Source organism: Chlamydotis macqueenii, chromosome 4 (genome assembly GCF_036417535.1).
Source record: "Chlamydotis macqueenii isolate bChlMac1 chromosome 4, bChlMac1.mat, whole genome shotgun sequence".
Lineage (NCBI taxonomy): Eukaryota > Metazoa > Chordata > Aves > Otidiformes > Otididae > Chlamydotis > Chlamydotis macqueenii.
Window position 1 is genome coordinate 17,345,808 of NC_141559.1, and position 22,627 is coordinate 17,368,434.

Below are 22,627 nucleotides of genomic sequence, written 5' to 3' on the forward strand. Positions count from 1 at the left end.
GTCCAAATGTGCTTCCCACCACTTTACTGCATGCCAAAGATTCCTCTTGCTTATTCTAGGTCACTGATCCACCCAATTTGCTATAGATTATTTCCTGACATATGTACATGTAGTAATGATTCTCCCTTTTTGCATATTCTATGCTTCAAGACGCAGTCAATCGAGAGACTGCATCCATGAGAGAGAATCTTTCAAATCTAATCTCTGTGCAAATGGGATCTTCTGTTTTTCACATATGTACCTAACTGTATTGTCCATTCTGAACGTTGTAACAAAATGCTTTTATTTCTATTTTATCCTAGCCTGGATTAAGTGAAAGATGATTTCAAGATAACAGGATACATAAAGGCATTGCTCTCCCAGGAGCGTAATAAATCTATAAACTAGGGTACAAGGGCACATTACTGCATTCAGTAGGGCACATTTCTCAGTTCTCCTCCATGTTCTCCAGAGTATCCAAAGGGTGACAGAACATGTGTCCAAAAAGCTGCAGGGGTTGAAAGCTTGTGTCATAGGGGTCAGAAGAAGAAGAAGAATCTTTTAATAACTAGGTCTATTCAGAAGGGCTAACAGGAAAGCAGCAAAATGGTAGAGTGTATATCCAAACACAAAAGATCCTCATTGTTGTTTGTAACACAAGCCAATATACAAAAATATTTTTGATATCCAAATCCTTATGTCTACAAAATGCCTGGAGGAAAAAAAAAAGACATTATCCCTCCAGGTGAAAAACCTGTACTTCCTATAATCCAGAGGATGCACAAAAGAGCAACCCTTGTGAAAAGCAGATTGAGAGCATCATTTCCACAGCTATTTAAGCAAACATAAATCCAGGCTGCCGCAGTACCACACTCCCTGGTCAAACACCTGCTATACCAAACATACCTTGCACTAGCACAGGTAACAATATATAGAAAACTATTTCAGGGAGCTCAGCCAGCTGAAAACTGCCTCTGTTAGGGTGCGGAGATTCTTTTTAAAACAAATCAGCCTGCTGAAATGGCTCACACACACACTGCAGAGCTGGTACAATGGCAGTCAGAGCAGGAAGGGCAGGACCACAACAGCTCAGGCCAAATTTGCTCTAAGTTACCCGTATGTAGTTGTAAGTTGAAGTTTACTACCCACACACACAATATCAAACAAACAAACCAGGGGACGCCAAACAGCTTGATACTGCATAATGTCCCATTTATTTATTTCTCATCTGTTTTCTCCCATTACTGAGGCTATTTAGATTTTTTAAATATTTGCAATAATAATTAGAGAGATCATCTCTAAGACTACACGTGAAGAAACTGATTATGTAAACACATATCTACAAGAGTAAGCCCAGTGAGAAGTATGTCAGGGTGTAGAATTTTCACACATTCCATGATCTTTTTGTAATTGTTCTGTGCACCTCTCCATCAAGAGGAATGCTTTTCTTGCTGTATATGGAATTGAAAACTGCACAGTGAAATACATATGCCTTCTTTTTAAATGGCATGAGAACCTGATATTTAATTATAAAGAGTATAAAATCATAAAGAGCATAACAAAACTTCTAACAGCTCTTAAAGCATCCAGAATATCTGCTTTTTATTGCTGACTAATATTTTAACCACTGCAAGGTGGAAGTGCAAGTTTAAGGGGCATGGAAGGTTACGCATGGTACATTAACTGTATTTTTCTGTGCAAGCTACAATGCACCCATACAAATAAAAAATGTTTCCTTGGTGAAACAACCATGGCCCTTTCAACAGCCCTAGGCAAATAACTTCCAAGCAGGCAGCTACACTACGGGAGTGAATTACAGCTGCAGTAACTTCCTGCCATTCCCTAGAGACCATAGAGGGAGTTTTCCTAGGTGCTTTAAGGAGGAAAACATAAGTCATTTACCAAAAGAAGATCAAACCAGTCTTCTAAGTGGGAAATGACCTGTCTTGAGTTTCTGCGACTCACCCTAACTTACACATTGAGTTACTGTAACAACCCATCCACTTCGCTTAGGGAATACCGTTGGGTCCAGAAGAAAGGGGATATGCGGGGAAAGATGCCTGTAGCCAAAGATTGCCAAGAAAATCACTATTCCTTCAGAAAAGTGGCCAGGGTCTCCAGCAAGGTCTTCTAGGTACTACTCCAAAATGAAGAACAATCAATTTTAAAAGAAAATTAAAAGCTCATCCCATGATGCAGAGTGTGTCATATATGGACACATACAAAGTTCTTGTGTATAAACAATGACAACAGACATGCCCTTGTTTTACTTGTGTATGCAAAATAAATATTTATGGATTTTATTAAAATCAAGACTAGAATACTATCATTTGCTCTCAGAAAAAATTTACAGGAGTAAATTCTTTGCAAATACTTGTCAGATTTGGATAAATGTTTGAGATCCACCCTTGTATTTTTTCACTAGCCTACCTTCCTTCTGCAGTGAGGCATAAATTTTATTTTTAATATACTGCACAGTAGTAAACACTGCTCGTGAATATAAGATTTATAGCACATTAATAAAATCATATAGGCTCACTGGCCTTAAATATATGAGGCACACAATTTAAGTTTTCATGACTACCTCAAAAGAGACCTAGAGTTGCCATGCAGCATGTTTAAATCTACAGTGTATTTATACCTACACATCATTCACCTCTTACCTATCTCTAATTATTTATTTTCTCTAGTACAGGACAAACTTCTGAAGGATTAATGTTATACATCGGGAGTGATATTTACTTTATTAGTTTAGTGTCAGGAAAAAGAACAAAAGAACACTTACCTACAAACAACAAGAGAACACAGAATCTTAAGATCTGTTTTGCATCAAAGAAAAATTAAAAACATTCAAGGTTAAACAGAATACCTAAACAACGAAAGAGAGGTAGGAGGCAGAACTACAAAAATATCAAGAATCCAGACTCCAACAAGCAACAGAAGAGTATCTGCAAATACCCTGGCGGATACCCTTGAAAAACAAATACCTGTGACACAACACACAAGTAATAAAGTGTAGAGATAATAAAAAAAATCTAAAACATAATTTTCATTGATGCATATATATACACAACTCAATTCACTGTTGGAATTGTATATCGATCAAATCATTGTATATCAATTCAAGTAGAAATTGCTCATGAGAAATTTTACTTCTTGTTAGTCAAACTCAATATTCTTGTGGAGGAAAGGTTTCAAAGGCATTTTTAAAAAGAATGAAATATTTATGTTCTCAAACAAAACAAGCATTTTGATTCAAAAAAGTGCCTTGGTTTTGACTGCTTAGTTAAATTTTGGATGTTATTGGTTATTGCTTTCTATTATTGTCATATCCCCTGAAAGTGCTAGGTGATTGATATTTAAAGACAAGAGGTCAAAATAAAACAAAATATTTAAATGGACTCTTTTTTTTTTAATACCACTAGTTCATATATATTTTTTGATGTTGTGACTTGTCACCTTATTCCAGGGGTAGCAGAAAAAAAAACCTCAAAATTGACATAATAGGACAATGTTTTTTTGCTGACTCTGCTAGGCTCTTCTTTGTTTTATAACGATGTAACACAACTCAGTTCAATGAGTTATTCTGGATTTAGATCAACACAGGTAAGATTAGAATCCAGACCAAGAGTAACGGGAGGCAAATCTTTAATCCTTTAAAGGTTTCCCCTGCATTGCCAGAACTTTGCAAGTAAGACAAGTCTTCCCTATATGGGTAACTGAAGATACCTTGTTACAAGGAAAATCTTAGACAAAGCCAATGCCACCACACTTTCACCAGCTTTTCCTACACCTGCCTCAAGCATGACACGAATTAGGGATATGTTTGGGATGGATAAGGTAAGCCAGCATGCAATGGTCTGACAAATTCTGTTTGAAATAGTCATCACGAGACAGAAAAAGTTAAAGCAGCCACACAGTTGCTCTCACTTGCACTGAATGCTAAGTAAGTTTCCTGCACTGAAGAGTAATTTTCTATTTCAACTTGTCTCCCAAATCAGAAGATCGATTTATTTCTGCACCCATAAGCACCAGCCAACATGCATACTCTAACATGAAAGCCTATGAGAAAATCAGCAGCAGTTAGAATTCCAGAATCCCTAATATACAGAAAACATCTGAAATCATTAACCAAAAGGTATCTCAGTCAAAAGCTGATAGACATTTTTTTAGTCGTCATCATGGGACTGAGGCAAAGAACATTCCCAGCAGCTTGAAGAAATCACATTTCAGGTTTACATTCCAATATGGGAGAGTGGAGCAGGCTCCCCTGTAACAGAATCCAGTCCTAGCACAACAGGGGGAAACTGAAGGCTCCCATTCTGCCTCCTATGTAGCAGATGTGGGAAGCGGGGCCACTAAGCAAGTAACTCACCATTTGCCTTGATTTAATTCAAATGAGAAAACGAAATTGCAGGAAGAATATTCTGAAGAATAGGAGGAAGCAATTCTCCCACCAGTGAAAAATTCTCATGCTCACGCGCTAGCAGAGGGCAGAAATCGGTAAAGAGGTTTCTTTAGAAAAAGGCTATTTCAAAACAAATTTCTATTAAAAGATCTTGTGCAGGTCATTACACCATTTGTTCAGCACAAGATATCTAAACAATACAAAATGTATTTCACTGGTATATTAAAGAGTAGAAGACAAGAGTAAAATCTAATTAAACCAGCACAGAAACAGAGTTTATAATCAGTCCTCAAATTGTCACATGTTGGCAATACAATGTGTGGTAGGTAAGACGACACCAAAAAATAGCTAACAAGTTTCAAGATGTAAGCAATCTACACAATTCTGAATTTGTCTACGAGAACCAGTCCTCAATAAATCCAGCTTTGAATTTTGCTGTTTTATGATGCAAATTATTCAGTTAGAACAGAACACCAGCTCTCCGACATCAAATACTAACCATAGTTTACTTTTCCTGAGAAAGCCTCATCTTTCCAAAGACTTTGGAAGTTGCACACAGGAACAAAAGTAGATTAAGCCACTTTTGCATAGAAATATGGCTACCAAATATAACTAACAATGTACAAGGAATCTTATTAGGTATACAAATAGACACAGCAACATTAAGATAAAATTAAATCCTTGCGATCCAACGCTCCTCAATTTTAATTTGCATCAAGTATACAAACACTGAATATTTACAACTCTATGTGGTATTTCACTCAGAAGCACAACCTGTTGAACACCAGCCATCTGTTCAGATTCTGTAGAGGGTAACAAAGTGAAAACAATGGATGTCCCGAATAAGCAAAAAGCTGTTCCATGTTGGCATAAACTTGTAGGAATTTTACGAATGCTTTCATGAAGAAAAAGGTAGAACTATACACTGAGGCCTCCTAAAAAAATACAACCTAAAAGTTATTGCTTCATCTTAATACAGATAAACACGTTGTCTAAAAATTCTTATAACATGTAACATTTATATATATATATAAAATATATATATATATATTAATCCATTACCTTTAAATAATAACTGGAAGAACGACAATGAGTTTTGTACATTTACACATCATCTAGCAAATTCAGTCACAACCTTGATACAATAATTAAATAAAAGTGATCGTAATGCAACATTCCATGCAGTAAAATTAGATAACGTACATAGTACATTGCATCCTACAGATTCTGAAATGACATGGTGGATGAGGCTCATACTTAAGAGTGCCACGGTCTCCAAATGATCTTACCCTCAATTATTTACCATAGCCAAAACGTAGTCAGTTTTCAGAGGAGTTTACTTATCAACATTCCCAATATGCTTTGTCACAAGAGACAAAAGAAAATAATTCTGATTCTTAGTAAGTCTCTTGCAGTATCTCTGGACACTTCTAAAACAGAAGTAACAGAAGTGGTAAGCTAATTCAGATTTCTAGTGTGGACGGGTTTGGGTTGAGGGTTCGAGGTTTTTTTGTATTGTCATTTTTTGTTGTTGGTTTGGTTTGGTTTGGTTTGGTTTGGTTTGGTTTGGTTTGGTTTGGTTTGGTTTGGTTTGGTTTGGTTTTCCCCAGAAAGACTCAGTGAAATAATTTAATCATGTTTAAAGCTCTTTATTTAGATTAATATAAATTCTTTACTTAAAAATCTACTTGAATCCACATCTAACAGTACTTTGACGTTTGTTCAGAATAAAAGATTACAAATACTGCAGATATGCTTGTGATTTCCTCCATTTCAGGAAAAGAAAAACATAGTGAATAAAGTGTTAGCTTTTAAGTTTCAATACAGCACGAGGGGGGAGGGGAAGAAGAAGAAAATGCATAACTTAAAAAAATGTTTCAGAAAAATTGTAGACATGTCCAATTCACCATTCCATTATGCAATACAAAAGACCAGTAATGACTTCAGATTCCAGGTAGGCAGGTCTTTAATTGCCAATTTCTTTGACACCAATGTATTGATTTCAGCTGTACTTTAAGAATGAGCGTACCTTGAATCTTCCTGACTAACATACACCTTTTAACCAGCACAACAGTAATAAAATCCTTTATGTCAAATGATGTTTTAACTTTGCTCTAAATGTTTTAAGGTTTTGGATTGTTTTCCTTACTTTTCCCATAGTTTGTTTGCATTTTTTTTTAAATATTTTTTCTTTGTAGCCTTCTGGAGGGGGTCAGGCAAAATGCTAGATTGATTGTAATGTATCGCTAACCTCTGTAACGTGTTGATCATTCTATTCCCAAACTCTTCAAACATTGGCACATAAGTAAACCTGCTGATCACAACTGCTTCCAGACTGGGACAAAACAACTTGGCACAAACTTGTATTTAGAGAAATGTTTTTTCGCATTGTGCTATTATCCTATAATTAACTTCAGAAATCTCCATATAATCTGTATTGTAGCATTCAGATTTTCTTTATTTTTTTCTTTTTTACAGCTACACATATTGTCTTCATAAAAAGAAGCTGGTTTAAAATTATTACTCTGCTAGCTTATACATTCTCAAAACCTACTGGAACTCCATTTTACATTGCCTGTATGAATTAACCTTCTTACTCTACGAAATTGTCTTTCAGGTGCTAACACTGTGAGGTACCTGTCTTATTTTACTTACAAATTACAGACTGGTTTAAAATGCAGAGTGCTTCAAAATTAAAACACAAGTCTCAGATCTCAAACAAATTAGTTAAAAAATGAATTGCCACAGTGAAGTATAAACAGGTATATGCTTATATTCACCAGTGTTGGATCTTTTGTTTTCATTGCATTCAACATATTACAATACAACACGTGCTTTCAGTGACTTAGATTAGCAAGATGATCAGAACAATTTTGAAGTATTTCGCATCAGGAATGTGCCATCGACACTTTTTTTTTTTTTAATTCAGGTATATTTGATCATGGCAAATTGTAATTCTTTGTGCCTGTTTAAAAACTCCACAAACCTTAGCTCTTAAGACTATTTACTAACGCCATTTATTCCTAAACTGCTTGAAAATAACTCGACAAAGCTGACGTTCCAAACAAAGACCACACTTCCTGCTCTCATACGGAATCTGGAACACCATCAATGTTTTGTTCAGCTTGCATAAGTCACAACTGATTGGCCACAGTCCCTGTGGGCATGCCATTTCATCCAGACTGGACGGTTCATTAGTCATAATTACTCTAACTGTACAGCAGAGACTGCAGTTTTATCTCATCATACATCTTTGATAAAGCTGCTTCTATTTCTGCTTCATCAGCATGTGAAGTTACATTATTGGAGCTTCTATTTTTCCAATCTGTGATTAACATTGGTTGTTCTGCTTATGAAACCAAAATTCAAGATAACATACAAAGTAAGGCTACGACACAACCATCATTTGAATTTTGTGTTAAAAATCACACAGCAGTTACGGCTACACAGGAAGAATAGATTCTGAAATTAGAGTCACTAAGAAGATTTAACAAAGAAAATATCAACAATGCGGTTTGTAAGAGAATTAGACTTGGTTTCTGATGCAAACAGTAACACATTAGGAAAATCTATCAGTTTAGCATGAAGGTTAGACATGGGAAATTTCTGACAACTGCTGGGTCAATCAGCATTTTTCATATAGTGTTTATATAACTGCAGAAAAGTAAAGCCTGCAACATAAAGAACCATGGTGAAAACTGACAGCTAAAGCACTGCACTACAGTTAGTAAACAGATGCTAAAACACTTAAATCTAACAATGAATGTGAATGCAATCTTTAACAAAATGCATTTTAAGCATATCAAAGTAATACATTAAGGCATTTGCTCGTTGTGGTGCTTGTTGCTGATTTTTACATCTTACTGTGTGATAATAGGAAACACAAAGAATAGTGGTACCATCTGAATGTGCAACGTGTATCCATGATAGGCCACATAAACAGTCATAATCGACAGTTACATGCAGGCACTGAGGCTGCAAAAATCCCAGAGTAATTAGTGTTGTCTGAATGCAATGACATCTGTTTTCTCATGGTCCTCTAGACTTGTCAGGCCAATAAGATGTATATGAAAAAATATGACAAGCATTGCAAATGCCCTTCTGAAAGGTCTCACTTTGGGAAAAGCTGAAGAAGTGACACATGCCACCTCTTTTTTGCCAATATACCTAACAGCCAAAGCTTCAAGATTTGAAAAGGTCCTTTGAGTCATTTTACATTTCACTATGAAAGGTTTATTCAGAACATAACACTGTGCTTAGGAAAGAGCGTATCGCAGCAGGTTTTGTTCTTTTAAAAAAGCAAGCCTCATTAACAGAAGAGAAATAAAATGTGACTGTCTACTTCTGACTAGTGTGCTTACATGTCAGTGCCGTCTCTACCTTCTCTTTTAATTAAAGCAGTAGATATTAGGTAGCACACAATATTCGTGTATATATGTGTGTGTATATGTATGGGGGTTTTTTTTTGTTAAAGAATGAAACAAGAACAGTTTTACAGCTGTGCTTTCTGGCAGTGCAAAACCACTGTAGCCTTTTCATCTAAAGACCTGAGCTTTTGTTTTAGGATTCACAGCCTTTTTCCTTAATAGTGCCTATCTCTCCGTTTTTTCTCCGGACTGTAGCATTATGTTTGAGCATGCGTTTTCTCCAAGAAAGACATTAGTCATCATTAACAGAAGCACTGACACCAAGTCTAAGTGCCTCTCCACAATGACCAAGTGGCAATCATCTTTCTCTTACCCTGTCACTGCTGATTAGGGTTTTCTTTCATGAAAATTTAATTTGTCGCCTTTCTGCAGCTCCTTTTTACATTTCTGCAGTAACACAACATGCCGGCAACACTAAAAATGCAGCAAAAGATGCTGTACCTGTTTATAAGAAAAGATAAGACTCAGACTGAATGGCTGTACTTTTTACCTAGTTTAACAGGAAAAAAAAAAGGCCATGCAAGCTGTAGTAAACGTTAGCTGCTGACAGGGAAAAAACTCCCATTAAATACTGAAGGCCTCAAACAACCTGGCACACCTTCGATCCAACTAATTGAAATTTTTTTCTGCTAGAAGACAGCTAGCCGGCCCCTCTTCCAAAGCTTTGTTCCATAGTCAATGAAACAAGATCTAAAAAGATTTTTGTAACCAATTCATTTTATAACGGCTTCAAATACACAGGTACTCAGGTTTTTAGCTTATGCAAATATTTATTAAAGGATTTCATAATCCAGTGATAAATTTCAACCTCACTCCTTGAGTCTACATCAACATTGCTCGCGCAGTTAAAAAGCCAGCCACAAAGAAAACGGCTTTAGCTGCTGCAGGCAGATGAAAAAGTTTCAGTCACGTATGATACTTTGCAGCTATTCAACATACACAGTTTCAGATTCCTGCTCTGCGTAACATTACAAACATTGTTAAACAAGATACCATAGCAATGAGTTATTTTAAGGAAGTTTTTCAAAACATTTACTCTTCTGCTTTATTTCAATTTGTCTAAAGATTTTTTTAATTATAAGCATATGCTATTTCGTTAACATCTGTGCATAGCATAAAACCTGACTGAATTCCAACTTCTGAAAAAATGCAGATAACTTACATCCCTCAAATAAAGTAACAACATTAGAAAACTTCAGGAGATTCAGATTAAGATACTTGAGTTCATTTAACTGATTTTCTGTACAACTATATTTTTTTTTAAAAAAAGAAACAACTTATTACAATTTTTAAGTTCTCCCAATATCTTTCAGAATTTAATTAAGTGTGTGTAAAGCCAAAGTCTGGATCTACCTCTACTAAATTCAGAAACCACAGCTAGTAAAATCCAAATAATAAAAACTTTATTTAGCTTCCTAAGGTATTGGTACTCCACTACTGACCCAAAACAGCATTGGTAGTCGGAACAGAAACTGTATTGCTAGCACTTTGGATTTATAAGAAAGCTTCAATATCTTTAAATATTCTCCATATATGAAATTTAAGAAGAGGAAACTAAGAATTAAAAGCGGATTTTGAATGGTAGACTGTGACTGTTGTACTGCTACGGCAGTATAATCTTGATTAAATGCAGAGCAATGCTAAAGTAAAAACAAAACCCTGCCATGGTAACCTAAATTAACTACTGAACCAGACCACATTTATATAGAAAGCTGGCGTTTTAAGCTATTCTACCTGATCTCAACAAAAACTTTGACTTTCCAGAGGTTATAAGATAAAGTTAAGCTTCCCCGGCCGCATATCTACCACTGTTTCGTTCTCTACGTTCTCCTCAGCTCTTTGCCTGACAAGCCAGGAACGCAGATGTCGAGATCCTTGCTCCACATCCACGTCAAGTTCAAGTACAGAAGTTTAGCTCTTTGACTCCCACCCCCACCTCCAAGTCACTTGTCAGTAAAAGGTTGGGCGATTTATTGACCACTGCTGGATGCATACTGTCAGTGCTGAAGGAAATATGAGAAGGGGCTGTCGCTACTGTTCTGGAGCTCATTGATAATGACATACCTGCCTCTGTCACCCATTACCCATACTACAAACTACTTAGACCTAACTGAAAAATCAATAGCCTACTTGCACTGGTTCCTGTGGCTGCCTCCTTTGATTGTCAGCTCCTGTCTAGGGTCAGCACTTACATGAAAGGGGCTGTGACTGCCTGATGCTTTCAGGACAACCTAACGATATGAAACTAGCCAACAGAACAGTAAATTCTGTCCCCCTGCCCTCCTCATCAATTAGGCTTTGACTAGGCTTGCCTGTAGAAACCTGACCTTTTAAGTTTAGGTGAATATGGAACTAGCTGAACACGCCATTGCCCTCAGCACTGAGCCAGGAAATCCACTGACAGGTTAAACAAAACAGAAGGTTGTAACTGTCATAATTTGCATTGCACTTTCACGCCAACAAGGGTGTTATCAGTGGGGGCAAGCCCTGGAACACACAACGCAAGCACTCTAAGTCACTCTCCTCATAAATTTTCAAGTGAAGGGAGATAAAACATAAATTCATAAATGACCATGCATTTCAAGTCCCACTTTCTTTCAAGTTCTCACTCTGGAAACCCACAAAGTACATATAAACAATTCCCCTTCGTAGGCGTGCTGGCACTCAGGTGCCAGTTAGAGCGAACTTCCAAGCAAGACGATGAATGGGGAAAAGCTACGTGCCTATGCCTCTTAAGGACTCTTGTATTAGGCTTATTCTTCATTGCATATTTATCTGCATGAATACTAATCATTAATGGATTACACACACGTACGCACCTGCACTTTGCAGCAGCAGGTAGGCATAAATAATGTAAAAATCCCTGGAGAGCCCCAGCTGGCACTGCAGAATACTATCCACTCATACATCCTGTATCTTGGAAGTCCATTAGCAACATCTGAATATCCCTGCGACTACAACAAAATTATGTACGTTACATTTTACTGCATCTGCCCTCCTTCAAAGAGTACTGACAACCATGAAGCAAAGAACCAAAGCAAGTAATCTCAGATCTAAAGTGAAGGCTGAACTATATCCTGAAGTTGAATACAATAGCTTTAGTAATGATACACACACTTAAAAAAAAAATTAATAGCTGAATGCCTTGCTCCTCCTTTCCTCTAAAATAAATACTTAAAAGATCAAAATGAAATTAAAATATTTTTAAATGCTCTGATTAATGCTCCTTTCTTATATATCAGCTTTCATGCAACAATAGGTTTATGTCCTTCTATGCTCCTGCTTCCATAGGCCTACCATTCTCAATGTAAGCATTACTGGGAAATACAGACAGTTTGTGTGATCAAAACAAGTTTCTACAATTTGAACACTCGAGCTTCTTCATACCATGAAAGAACTGGCTATCTCTACAAACTACAATTATTATTTTTTTGAAACTGAGAATGCTAGGAATTTTCAATGCACTTTATTCAGTACACACAGTTGACAGATTTTAATGTAAATACACAAACTACTCCTGGAAATCTCAGAGAATATTCAGAGCAATCATTTACCTAATACTTTTTACCCTACAGCTGAATCTTTTTAACTCCCGCACCCTTAATATCCTTCTCACACAAAAGCATGCAGTGCCAGATAGAAGAATGAGCTCTTACATAAATAAGTGATAGGAAAACTGCTGCTGTTTGGTTTCGAAAGTCTAAGATTTGGTTCCAAACCTCTAGATACCCTTGTAAGCTTTTCTTATGAACACCGCTTCAATACACACCAGTCACTGCATTTAGCTTATTTCAAATGCACTTTTAGAAAACGGTATGAAGAAAACAGCTGAATTGCTAAAAGATAAAAACTTTTTTCCATTAAAGCTTCAGATAATATTTTATACTGCAATAATATTTGTTATATTGTAACACTCAGTCTTTCTAAACACAGGTAAAATAGAAAAAATGCAGCGAAGACTCTTTGAAAATAAAAAAAAAAAATTGAAAATAAAAACACAGAACTGCACTAAAGCACTTTTAAATAAACAAGAACAGCAGTTAGAATTAATATTGCACTCCAAACAAACCACAGAACAAACACTAGTTAAAAATGGTAGACCTAATTGAGTCTGGATGGACCCCTTTACAGACCTAATGCAATGATTAACTATGCATCTGGTAGCATGTCAAGTCCTTTTTGTGTGCCTATCTGACAGTGAAGTGAAAGGGCATGGACAGTGTCCAGTCCCAGCAAGCAAATCATTTGGAAGCAGTCATAGCTATAGATCAAAGATTTTTCACTCTATCCAAAGTCTATTTAAACCCACCAACCCAGCCCCTTGTTGCAGACAAAACCAGTTAGAAAATAAGAAAGACTCCTTGGGATCCAAAGATAATAAAAGAAGATAGAAGTAGAAAATGAAGAAAAGAAACAGACTGGCAGAACCTTGATTTCCATAGGCCGAGACAGCTGTTTTACATCCTAGTTTTATTTCAGACGGTTAAAGAAAAGGAACAATTTCCATCCCTTAGATCACCAAATATTATTTCAATTAAACTATGCAGATGGCTTCTATACATTATTTGAGCCAATACAGTTTCCCCTTCCCAGCTACAAGAAATGGTACCTTCAACTATTTTGCACACAGGTTTTACCTAATTCATAAGAAAACTAAAAAGAAAGCAGCATATTATCATGAAGACATGATTTTGAAATAAGATATGCACAGCAAGATATAAAATAGGCATAGCTATGATTTCATTCTCTCATTAGAAGTAGCAACAAAACCCCTGCAATGATTTTATAACTAGTAATACTCTACTTTTATGTCAACACAGTACTTTCACAGGACAAAAATTTAATACTATGAAGTACAATACGCAGAAAAGTAGAGGGCTCTAACTGTGAGGGTTGTAATATTTCAATGAGGGAACAATTAGAAAAATGTTCAAATAGGAAAGTTGTTTTTTTAAAAAAAATTAAATAAAAAATGCATGCCTTTTCCACTGGAGCCAAAGTCAAAAGAAAATAATATTAAAATACGGGGAGGAGAGCAAGCGAGCGATCGACTCGATATGTTCCATGCTGGTCACCAGTGCTACTGAGAAGATTGAGCCCCCTCTGTTCCCTTATCCCGTGAAACCCTTTCCCTTTATAAATTGCACTCATGGAAACTCACTGAAAAGGCTGTAACCTGTAAAGAGGTCGGCGAGGAGCAGAGGATTTCACATTGCTATACATGGTATTTGAGAAAGTACTTTTTTAAATGTATGCATATAAATGAGACTTTTTAAAATGTGAGCAAGTAAATGAGAAGCTTTCATTTCTGGAACTAGAAATTGGCATTTTTGAAGGGTACAGTTTAGAGAATTCTAAGTTAACTTAACAAATAAGCTTCATCTCAGCTAGCTGCATAAAGTTTTTGATCTTTAAAATAATCATCTAACCAATAAAACCACACAGGTTACTGTTTGTTGGCATGATTATTTACACATATGCACAGATATGTGAACATCTAAGACAATAAACACCGCAATCACCACACACCTACTGATAAAAAGAAAAGTTATGGCCAAACGCCTGCAAACTGAAATGTTTTTTTTTTTATTTCCAGAACTTTGACTTTGCTTAGAGTATTCTTCTAATTTTCATATTTTTAAAAGAAGATTTGGCCTCACAGCATTTTTAAGAACCAGACAATAGACTATCTCTGTAGCCTACCTCACATTTTTCTCAAGCAAATAAGTGTTGTTGCATTCAATCGGCAGTCAAGTTGACAAAATCCTGGCATATTTCACGCTCTCATACTTTAAAAATTGGATGTAATTAATCAATTATTGTAAATAAAGGCCAGCCAATACACATGAATTTAGTTATTTCTACTGGATAAAATAGCATGTGCCCACACCAACTGCAGCAAAACAAAAGGCCCACAAGAAGTTTTCACAAGAAGAAAATGCTACAAAAGCACTAAAAATGTTATTTTCTAGTGCACGTGCCTGACTTTCCCTGACTGCCAACTTACTGGAGGTGAACTTACAAAACAGCATTTAGTACCCAAAACAATCTTACGGCTATAAGAAGTCCCCTTTAGTCATCATGAGAAAAGAGAATATGCTACCTTTAATACAAGATTCAAAACATTAGAGAAAGCCTTCAGCTGCAGGTTGCTCGTGGTTAAACAGCCGAATATGAACATGTTCACATTTTAAGACTGACGAGGAAGGCAAAAATAAGGTACTTAAAGGAGTAGTTGAAGCCCTCCCCTTTCCCGCTCCAGAAACAAAAGCTAGGGGAGATTTAGAGATATGTATAAATTATTTAATTACCGTACCATTCAATCTTCACAGAAAAAAGTACAAGATTTATGCAACACTTGTAACTGATGAGATGCTTTAATGACATGTGTAGAAATGAAACCATCTTTTCTCCTGCAGCTAACTTCATAAACACAGTCCTTCGAACAGATCAGCAGACAGCAAAGCCGAGCCGTGACTTTCAATAAAAGGTACACACTGTATGCTATTGAATGTAAACAGAATTTTCTCTGTCAAACCCACAGCAGTGTTTACTGTAACTATTAACCCGGTTTCGCTGTGGAGAAACGCAACACGCATTACTGAATCACTTCTTTTCAAATCCATACATTCCCTGCAGCAGTTCAAGCTCCATCAGCAGTGCAGGAATGTATGAAAATGACAGGCAAAGGGCACTAGTTCTTTTCCCATACTGTTCTTCTATAAATGGAAGCAGAGTCCTACAAAGCACTTAAAGCTGAGAATGTTTGAAGACTGATCCCCAGGAAAAAAATGTTATGATGTTAGGTTCCACGAGGAGATTAATTATTCTGTTTTCTACAAAACTGTTTCCCTTAAATGAAAGGACAGAGAGGAAACCAACTACTAGAAAATAAAGGAATGCTAGCTGTGTCTCATCTACAAAGCGGCCATGAACAAAGCATATACATAGACAGAGATATTTCATATACTATTCATAAAAATATTTCTTATTCCTTTTGGGAGCACCTGTTCCTGCATTCACTTTTCCCTCTCCTCTCAGTGAAGGGAGAGGGAGAGAAAAAGGGCAGATTTGGCAGAAATCCTTTAGTAGCCTTGAGTTAATTTGATTAAACTGTGATCTGCCTTAAAAATTACACCTTGTATCAGCAGCACGTTATGGAAACTTTAAAATACACCATTCAGAATAAAAAAAAAAGCTCTGAAATATGTAACGCATGCCCCTTTGATAAGCTGGTTAGGCAAGCGAACCCAAGTTGGCTACATCATAACACAACAGGAGACTTGTGTGCTTCTTGCTAGAAGTCTGAATTGTTCTCCAGGTTTTTTTTTCTGTTGTTGTTTTTAAGGCTTAATACAAAGACAAAAGAAAAAAAAAAAGAAAAGCAGCCCTTCGCTGCTCCTTTTCCCTCCTTGGTGTGCAGAAAGGACGGCGGCAGATTTTCACCAGACCGAGCTCCCCGCGGTACCGAGAGGGAGGGGGCAGGAGGAGCCCCGGCAGGAGCGAACACCCCCCCCCGCCCCCGCAAACCGAGCCCCTGCCCAGTATCTTTTTACAGAAGCCCTCGCTAACAAAACACTACGGCTCCAGGCAGCGGCATGCTGATGTTGGCGCTGCTCAAACCAAACAAACACGATGTTTAACAGTCAAATAAAATGTCCCGCAGCCTCCCTAATGAATTTGTCAGGGGCCATCAGATCACCCCCGCCCCTGCCTCATTAACTCAAGTATGATGAGGCGGATTATAACGAGAGAATACAGATCAATCGGTCTGAAGGCTTCAAGTGGCTTTTAGCCCTGAGAGTTTCCCTCTCCGCGGCACGCACACGGTCTTTTTAATGGAATACAGTATCTCCTGCTGCTGGAGGGGCTGCCACTTCGTTGTATACACCATCAAGGAGCTGCTGATGGACTTCTGCACTAACACACATAAAAGCAGAGGTGACAAGGGCTCTTCAATTAGAGCCTCCTCGGATCCTCTTCCCCCTTCAATTATTCATCCCGTCGAGAGCAAATTCCCCCACAGGCGAAGCCGCTCTTAACGCAGGGCGGCCGCAAACGCCCAGGCACAGGAGAGAAGGGGTTTCACGTGCATTATTTGCTGGAAGTGTTTAAGTTTATTGCTCAAATGATGTTTCTAATTAGCGCTGGGGCAATAAATTCAAGTCGGCTTTTGTTTAGCTGATTTATTATTTACTAGCGCTTCAGCCTCAGACAGGAAAATTGGTAATGAATTGTTTTAAATCTGAACACCAGTAAGGCTTCATCATTAGTCACCTTACCGCGGCGGGGCGGGAGGGGAATAGCCCGCTCCTTCTGCTTTTACCCTGAAAACACCGAAGTGCGTCCCCCCCCTGCATCGCCCGGGCCGCCCGACGGCTCCGCCATCTCCTCCGCGCCCCGGCCGCGGTACATCCGCGGGCTGCCCCGCTCTCTGCTGGAAGTGAAAACCCCGCGGAGCCTTTCCTGCTCTCAGGGCCGGCGTGCGGGGCTCCTCGCCGGACCAGGCAGAAGAGCCAGGTAAACTGGCTGCGAGTGCCGGGGGCTTCGGCGGGGCGTGGGAAAGGGACCCGCGGGCCCTCACGAACTCTTCCGCTTGCCGGAGGGCGTTCGGCGACGAGGCGCGGGAGCTCCTCCTGGCCAGCCGAACCCCGAAGAGACGCTCCGCGCCGGCGAAGCGCAACGAGGCCCGCCCGGTGCTGCCTCCGGGTCGCACCGAAGGGGCCTCTGACCCCCCTCGAGGGCCACGGCCCCGGGGAGGGGGCAGCTCCACGGGCACTCACCCGCGCCCCGGGGCGGAGAGCCCCGCTTCAGCCCGCGCATCCCGGGGACGCCGTGAGAGTGGCGGCGGCAGCGCCTTCGCCAGCCAGCGGATCTCCCTCGAAGCCTTCCCCCGGGCTCGTCTCCCTCCCGACGAGGACACTGGGCACAGGGCTCTCCCGACCGCCCCGGCGGCATCGGGGTGACACCGAGCCGAGCCTCTTCGCGAGGAGAACGGAGTCCCACCGGCGCCGGGCGCGTCCGTACTTACTTCTTCCAGCGCGCAGGGGTACGGTCGGCACAAGACATGGTTCTAATTTAAATGCACACGGAAAACAGACGGCGATATTTTCTTTATTAAAATCAGCCCGCTGCAGGGGAAGGGAGGAAAGAACCCGAAACCGAGCCCAAGCGCTGCGAGCTGCTCAAACCAAGGAGGAGCGCACGGCGCGTGAACGGGCCCTGCGTGAGGTGCGGGAGCCGCCCCCTGCGCAGCGGGCACCCGGGGCCGCGGCGGGACCGGCCGCGCTGTCCGCTCCGCGCTCCCGGCAGGGCCGCCGGTACCGGTTGCGGTAGGGGAGGCCGAAGGCGCCGTGTGGGAACGCGCACCCGTGGCCCAAGCACGGAAGATGGGGAGGCTGTCATCCCGCCGGGCCGGGCTGCCGCAGGAGAAGGACTCCTCGCCCGACCGCAGCAGGTCCTGCCCGGGGGGTGCAGCGGGGCGAGCAAGCTGCTCTGTCCGGCCTGGCGTAAGGTAACTGCAGTTTTACGTCCAAGTCATTCAATACTCTTATTAATTGCATAAAATACCGTTTCCTTTTCGAATACCTCAATCCTATGCTTTAGGAGGATGAACAGAACTTTACGGCACGGGATTTATCTGAATTAATGTGACTATGGCACTGACAGAGGGTGGTAAAACAAGGCGTGCAAATTTCGCTCCACGGCAGCCCAGCATCACCGAAAGCAGATTTACGCCTGCGGTCAAGCGCCGGCGACGCCTCTCTCCCTTTCCCCTCGCACACCGGCACTGCCGCCGGCTCTCCCCGCAGCGAGCTCCCCTCACCCGGCCGCCACGGCACCGTTACAGCTTCTTCCCCACCCCGCACCGGAGGACGCCCGCTCCCCTCCCCCTCGTTCTAAGGCTGGTCAACCCCAGGACAGAGCGGCGGGGCCTCGCCCCTGCCCCGCCGCCGGGAAAGCGGCAGGAGTGAGGGCGCGGGCGCGTGTGCGCGCTCCCGCGCCGGCCGTGCCCGCCGCTATTGGCCGCGCCGCTGACAGCTCGGCGGCGATTGTAAGAGGCGGGGCTCCGCCCCCGCCTCCCCCGCCCGCGCCCCGGCCCCATTCATAAACTACAGGGCCCGCCGGCACCGCCGGGGAGAGACGGGCACACGGCGGAGGAGGAGAGGCGCGGAAAGTGAGAGCCTCGGCGCGCACTTCCAGGGGTGGGGAAGGGGAGGAGAAGCCATCCCGGGCACAGCAGCTACGCCCTCCTCCCGCTCAGGATAAAAAACAGTCTGTGCAAAGAGAAAAAAAAAAAAAAAAGCCAACCTAGATATATACAGATCTCAAAACAATCTATATAGCGCTGCAGGACAGGAATGAGCGATCACAGACCAAGTGCGCACGTCTGCGCGTAAAGATAGCGAAAGCCACAGAGCCGGGCTCAGAGAACGCCTCCAGCAGGAAAAGGGAAATCAGCAACACCCCCTGACAGTCTGAGCCAGCGGCAGCCAAACTCATGCACATCTCTGGCGGTGCCACGGACTGAACGAGAGAGAGGCAGACAGACAGACAGAGTTCACTCTTCCGCTCTGGGCATTGCTCGCATTCTTCTCCTCCTCTCCTATCGTGTGCGGTTTTAAACTTCGCCGCCGACCGGCTTTGCTGCGGGGACCTTCTGCGAGTGCTGGGGAAGTTTGTTTGGGTGGTTTTGTTTTGGCTTGTTGTTTTGTTTTGTTTTTTTTTTCATGAACGACTGAAACAGCATTTTTTGCCGCTGCGCGGGGGGGGGGGGGGTGGGCGCCTGAGCGCAGAGGCAGCGCAGATCTCCCTGCCCCCACCGCCACCCCAAACTTTGCGCTCCAAGAGCCCGCAGGGGCTGTCCGCTGCTCCGGCACCGCCACCGGCACCGCCGCCGCCCAGCTCCGCACTCCTCCTCCTCCTCACCGGGGCAGCGCTGGGCTTTGCTCCTTTGTGCTTCGCCATCCTCCTAGATTTTTTTTTTTTTTTTTAATTGCTCTCACTGGCGCGCCGCTGCCGCCTTCTTCCCGGAGGGGGTGGGGGTCTGCGATTTGGCCGGTGCCCTCCGCAAAGCTGCAGCCACCGCTAAAGCATTGGATCCCTCAACGTACTGCGAGAGCCCGGTGTACAGCCCGGACCTGTGCCCCAACATGATCGCCGCCCAGGCCAAGCTGGTCTACCAGCTCAACAAATACTACACGGAACGCTGCCAGGCCCGCAAGGCAGCCATCGCCAAGACCATCCGGGAGGTGTGCAAGGTCGTGTCGGACGTGCTGAAGGAGGTGGAGGTGCAGGAACCGCGTTTCATCAGCTCCCTGAGCGAGATCGACGCCCGCTACGAGGGGCTGGAGGTGATCTCGCCCACCGAGTTCGAGGTGGTGCTCTACCTCAACCAGATGGGCGTCTTCAACTTCGTGGACGACGGCTCCCTGCCGGGCTGCGCCGTTCTCAAGCTGAGCGACGGCCGCAAGCGCAGCATGTCCCTCTGGGTGGAGTTCATCACCGCCTCGGGCTACCTGTCCGCCCGCAAGATCCGCTCCCGCTTCCAGACGCTGGTAGCCCAGGCCGTGGACAAGTGCAGCTACCGGGACGTGGTGAAGATGATCGCGGACACCAGCGAGGTGAAGCTCCGCATCCGGGAGCGCTACGTGGTGCAGATCACGCCCGCCTTCAAGTGCACGGGGATCTGGCCCCGCAGCGCGGCGCAGTGGCCCATGCCCCACATCCCCTGGCCCGGCCCCAACCGGGTGGCGGAGGTGAAGGCGGAGGGCTTCAACCTGCTCTCCAAGGAGTGCTACTCCCTCACCGGCAAGCAGAGCTCGGCCGAGAGCGACGCCTGGGTGCTGCAGTTCGGCGAGGCCGAGAACCGGCTGCTGATGGGCGGCTGCAGGAACAAGTGCCTCTCGGTGCTGAAGACGCTGCGGGACCGGCACCTGGAGCTGCCCGGGCAACCCCTCAACAATTACCACATGAAAACGCTGCTGCTGTACGAGTGCGAGAAGCACCCGCGGGAGACCGACTGGGACGAGGCGTGCCTGGGGGACCGGCTGAACGGCATCCTCCTGCAGCTCATCTCCTGCCTGCAGTGCCGGCGCTGCCCCCACTACTTCCTGCCCAACCTCGACCTCTTTCAGGGCAAACCCCACTCGGCCCTGGAAAGCGCTGCCAAACAGACCTGGAGGCTAGCCAGGGAAATCCTCACCAATCCCAAAAGCCTCGACAAGCTATAGGGTGGCGGTGCGGGGGTGGGGGGGTTTGGTAACAGCCCCGCGCCCAACACTCGCCCTCCGTAAACAACAACAGCGGCGCCCCAAAAAAACTTTTTATTTAATGCGAACGGACGACGGAAAGAGGCGGCGAAAGAAACGCACCCCCCCACCACCACCACCTGCAGCTCGGCCTTTAAAAACTTGCCGACGGTTTTCCCAGCAGAAACTCTCACCGCCTGGCTCGGAAGAAGGGAAGAGCCTCTCCTCCGATGTGAATTTTTAAAAAGTCACAAAAAAAAAAAAAGAGAAGCGATCGGACTTTTGCAACCTCAAAACGAAACCCGAAAGGTACATTTTTCCAATCCATGTATAGTCCTTTTCTTATTCTCTCTTGTTTGCCTGAATGTTGTCACCAAGTGAAAAATTATTTAACTATATGTACAAATCTCCCTTTAAAAAAGTTTTACTGATGTTAAATGTATTTCGGTGCCAAGGTCAGATTATGTGCCCCACAACTGACTTGTTGCAAATAGTAATAAAAATATTACTTTAACTTTACGCTGACTTCTCGTTAATGGTTCTTAAATTCAGGCAAGTAACTTCTTTCTGAACCTCAGAAGTAAAATTTGTAAAAGAAACGGAAACAGGAGAGGTAAAGACAGTCTAAAACGCCACACCTACCCGAACCCTTAGCTTGGCATATTCACTGACATTTTCTAAACTTCCCTCTATTTCCATAAAAATAGTGCATCTAAGGAGAAAAAAAAATTAAAAAACTAAATAAAACCTTATAGATTCTGCAGTTCAGCATGTGAAATGTCTGCTATGTTTCTCTGACTTTAAGCTATATCGCGGGGATATACGGAGCGCTGCACAGCAGCTCCCCGGAATTTAGACAGAATTAGAGCATGCCGTTTCATACCCTACGGTCTTCACCTTTTTTTTTCTTCCCCTTATAGTTTTCTTTTTCTCTTTTTTTTTTTTTTTCCGTTAAATCTCAAGCGCTCGTATTTTGGTTTTTAGTTTGGTTTAAAAAAAAAAAAAAAAAAAAAAACCAAAAAAACATAGCTATTTGCTTTCGCTTCCCAGAGCGAGCCCGCTACCCGATTTGACTTTGACACGGCGGAGGTATAGATCTACCCTGAATAATTAATGCGCTTTAGAGCAAGCGGTCGATTTTTTTTTTAAACAAACATTTGTTTCTCCTGGATTTTTAAGTACGGCATAAAAATCGCACCACGGCGTAGCCAGACGAGCCGAAAACCGAGTCAGGAAACCTCGCCCGGTCCTACCCGAACACCGGCTGGGATCACGGCACCCCCGAGCCCCCTCCCCAAAGCTCCGCTCTACCCGACGCCGCCTATTTCGCGCTGTAGCGATTTCGCTTTAAGTTTGCTCGGGATGACTCAGAAATATTTTGCACGGTTATTTATCGGGGAACGCATTTCTAAGCTTTAAAAGCGTTAGCGTTATCTGCTCCAGCTGCCCGAAAGATTTCAAAGCCGGCTCGGAGCATTTCGAGTGAAATTTTCGTGTCTTTTCGAGGCAAGGCGGGGGTAAAAAATGTAAGTTCTTGCCCCAGAGCACCACTTCCGTTTCTT

At 42.4% G+C, this 22,627-nt stretch overlaps 2 protein-coding genes across 3 annotated transcripts in view; one reads left to right on the top strand and one right to left on the bottom strand.

Annotated features, from left to right (window-relative positions):
• The window catches only part of LRBA (LPS responsive beige-like anchor protein), a 423,660-nt gene that overhangs the window by 162,344 nt on the left and 238,689 nt on the right, over nucleotides 1–22,627 (bottom strand). The gene's annotated exons all lie outside the window — the stretch shown is intronic.
• Nucleotides 19,271–21,507, top strand: MAB21L2 (mab-21 like 2). The gene has a single exon (XM_086747123.1). The coding sequence runs from the start codon at nucleotides 19,968–19,970 to the stop codon at nucleotides 21,045–21,047; it is 1,080 nt and encodes a 359-aa protein (XP_086603249.1). The 5' UTR covers nucleotides 19,271–19,967; the 3' UTR covers nucleotides 21,048–21,507.

Coding starts and splice junctions, on each gene's coding strand:
- MAB21L2 (XM_086747123.1), top strand. CDS start 19,968: ATGATCGCCGCCCAGGCCAAGCTGGTCTACCAGCTCAACAAATACTAC.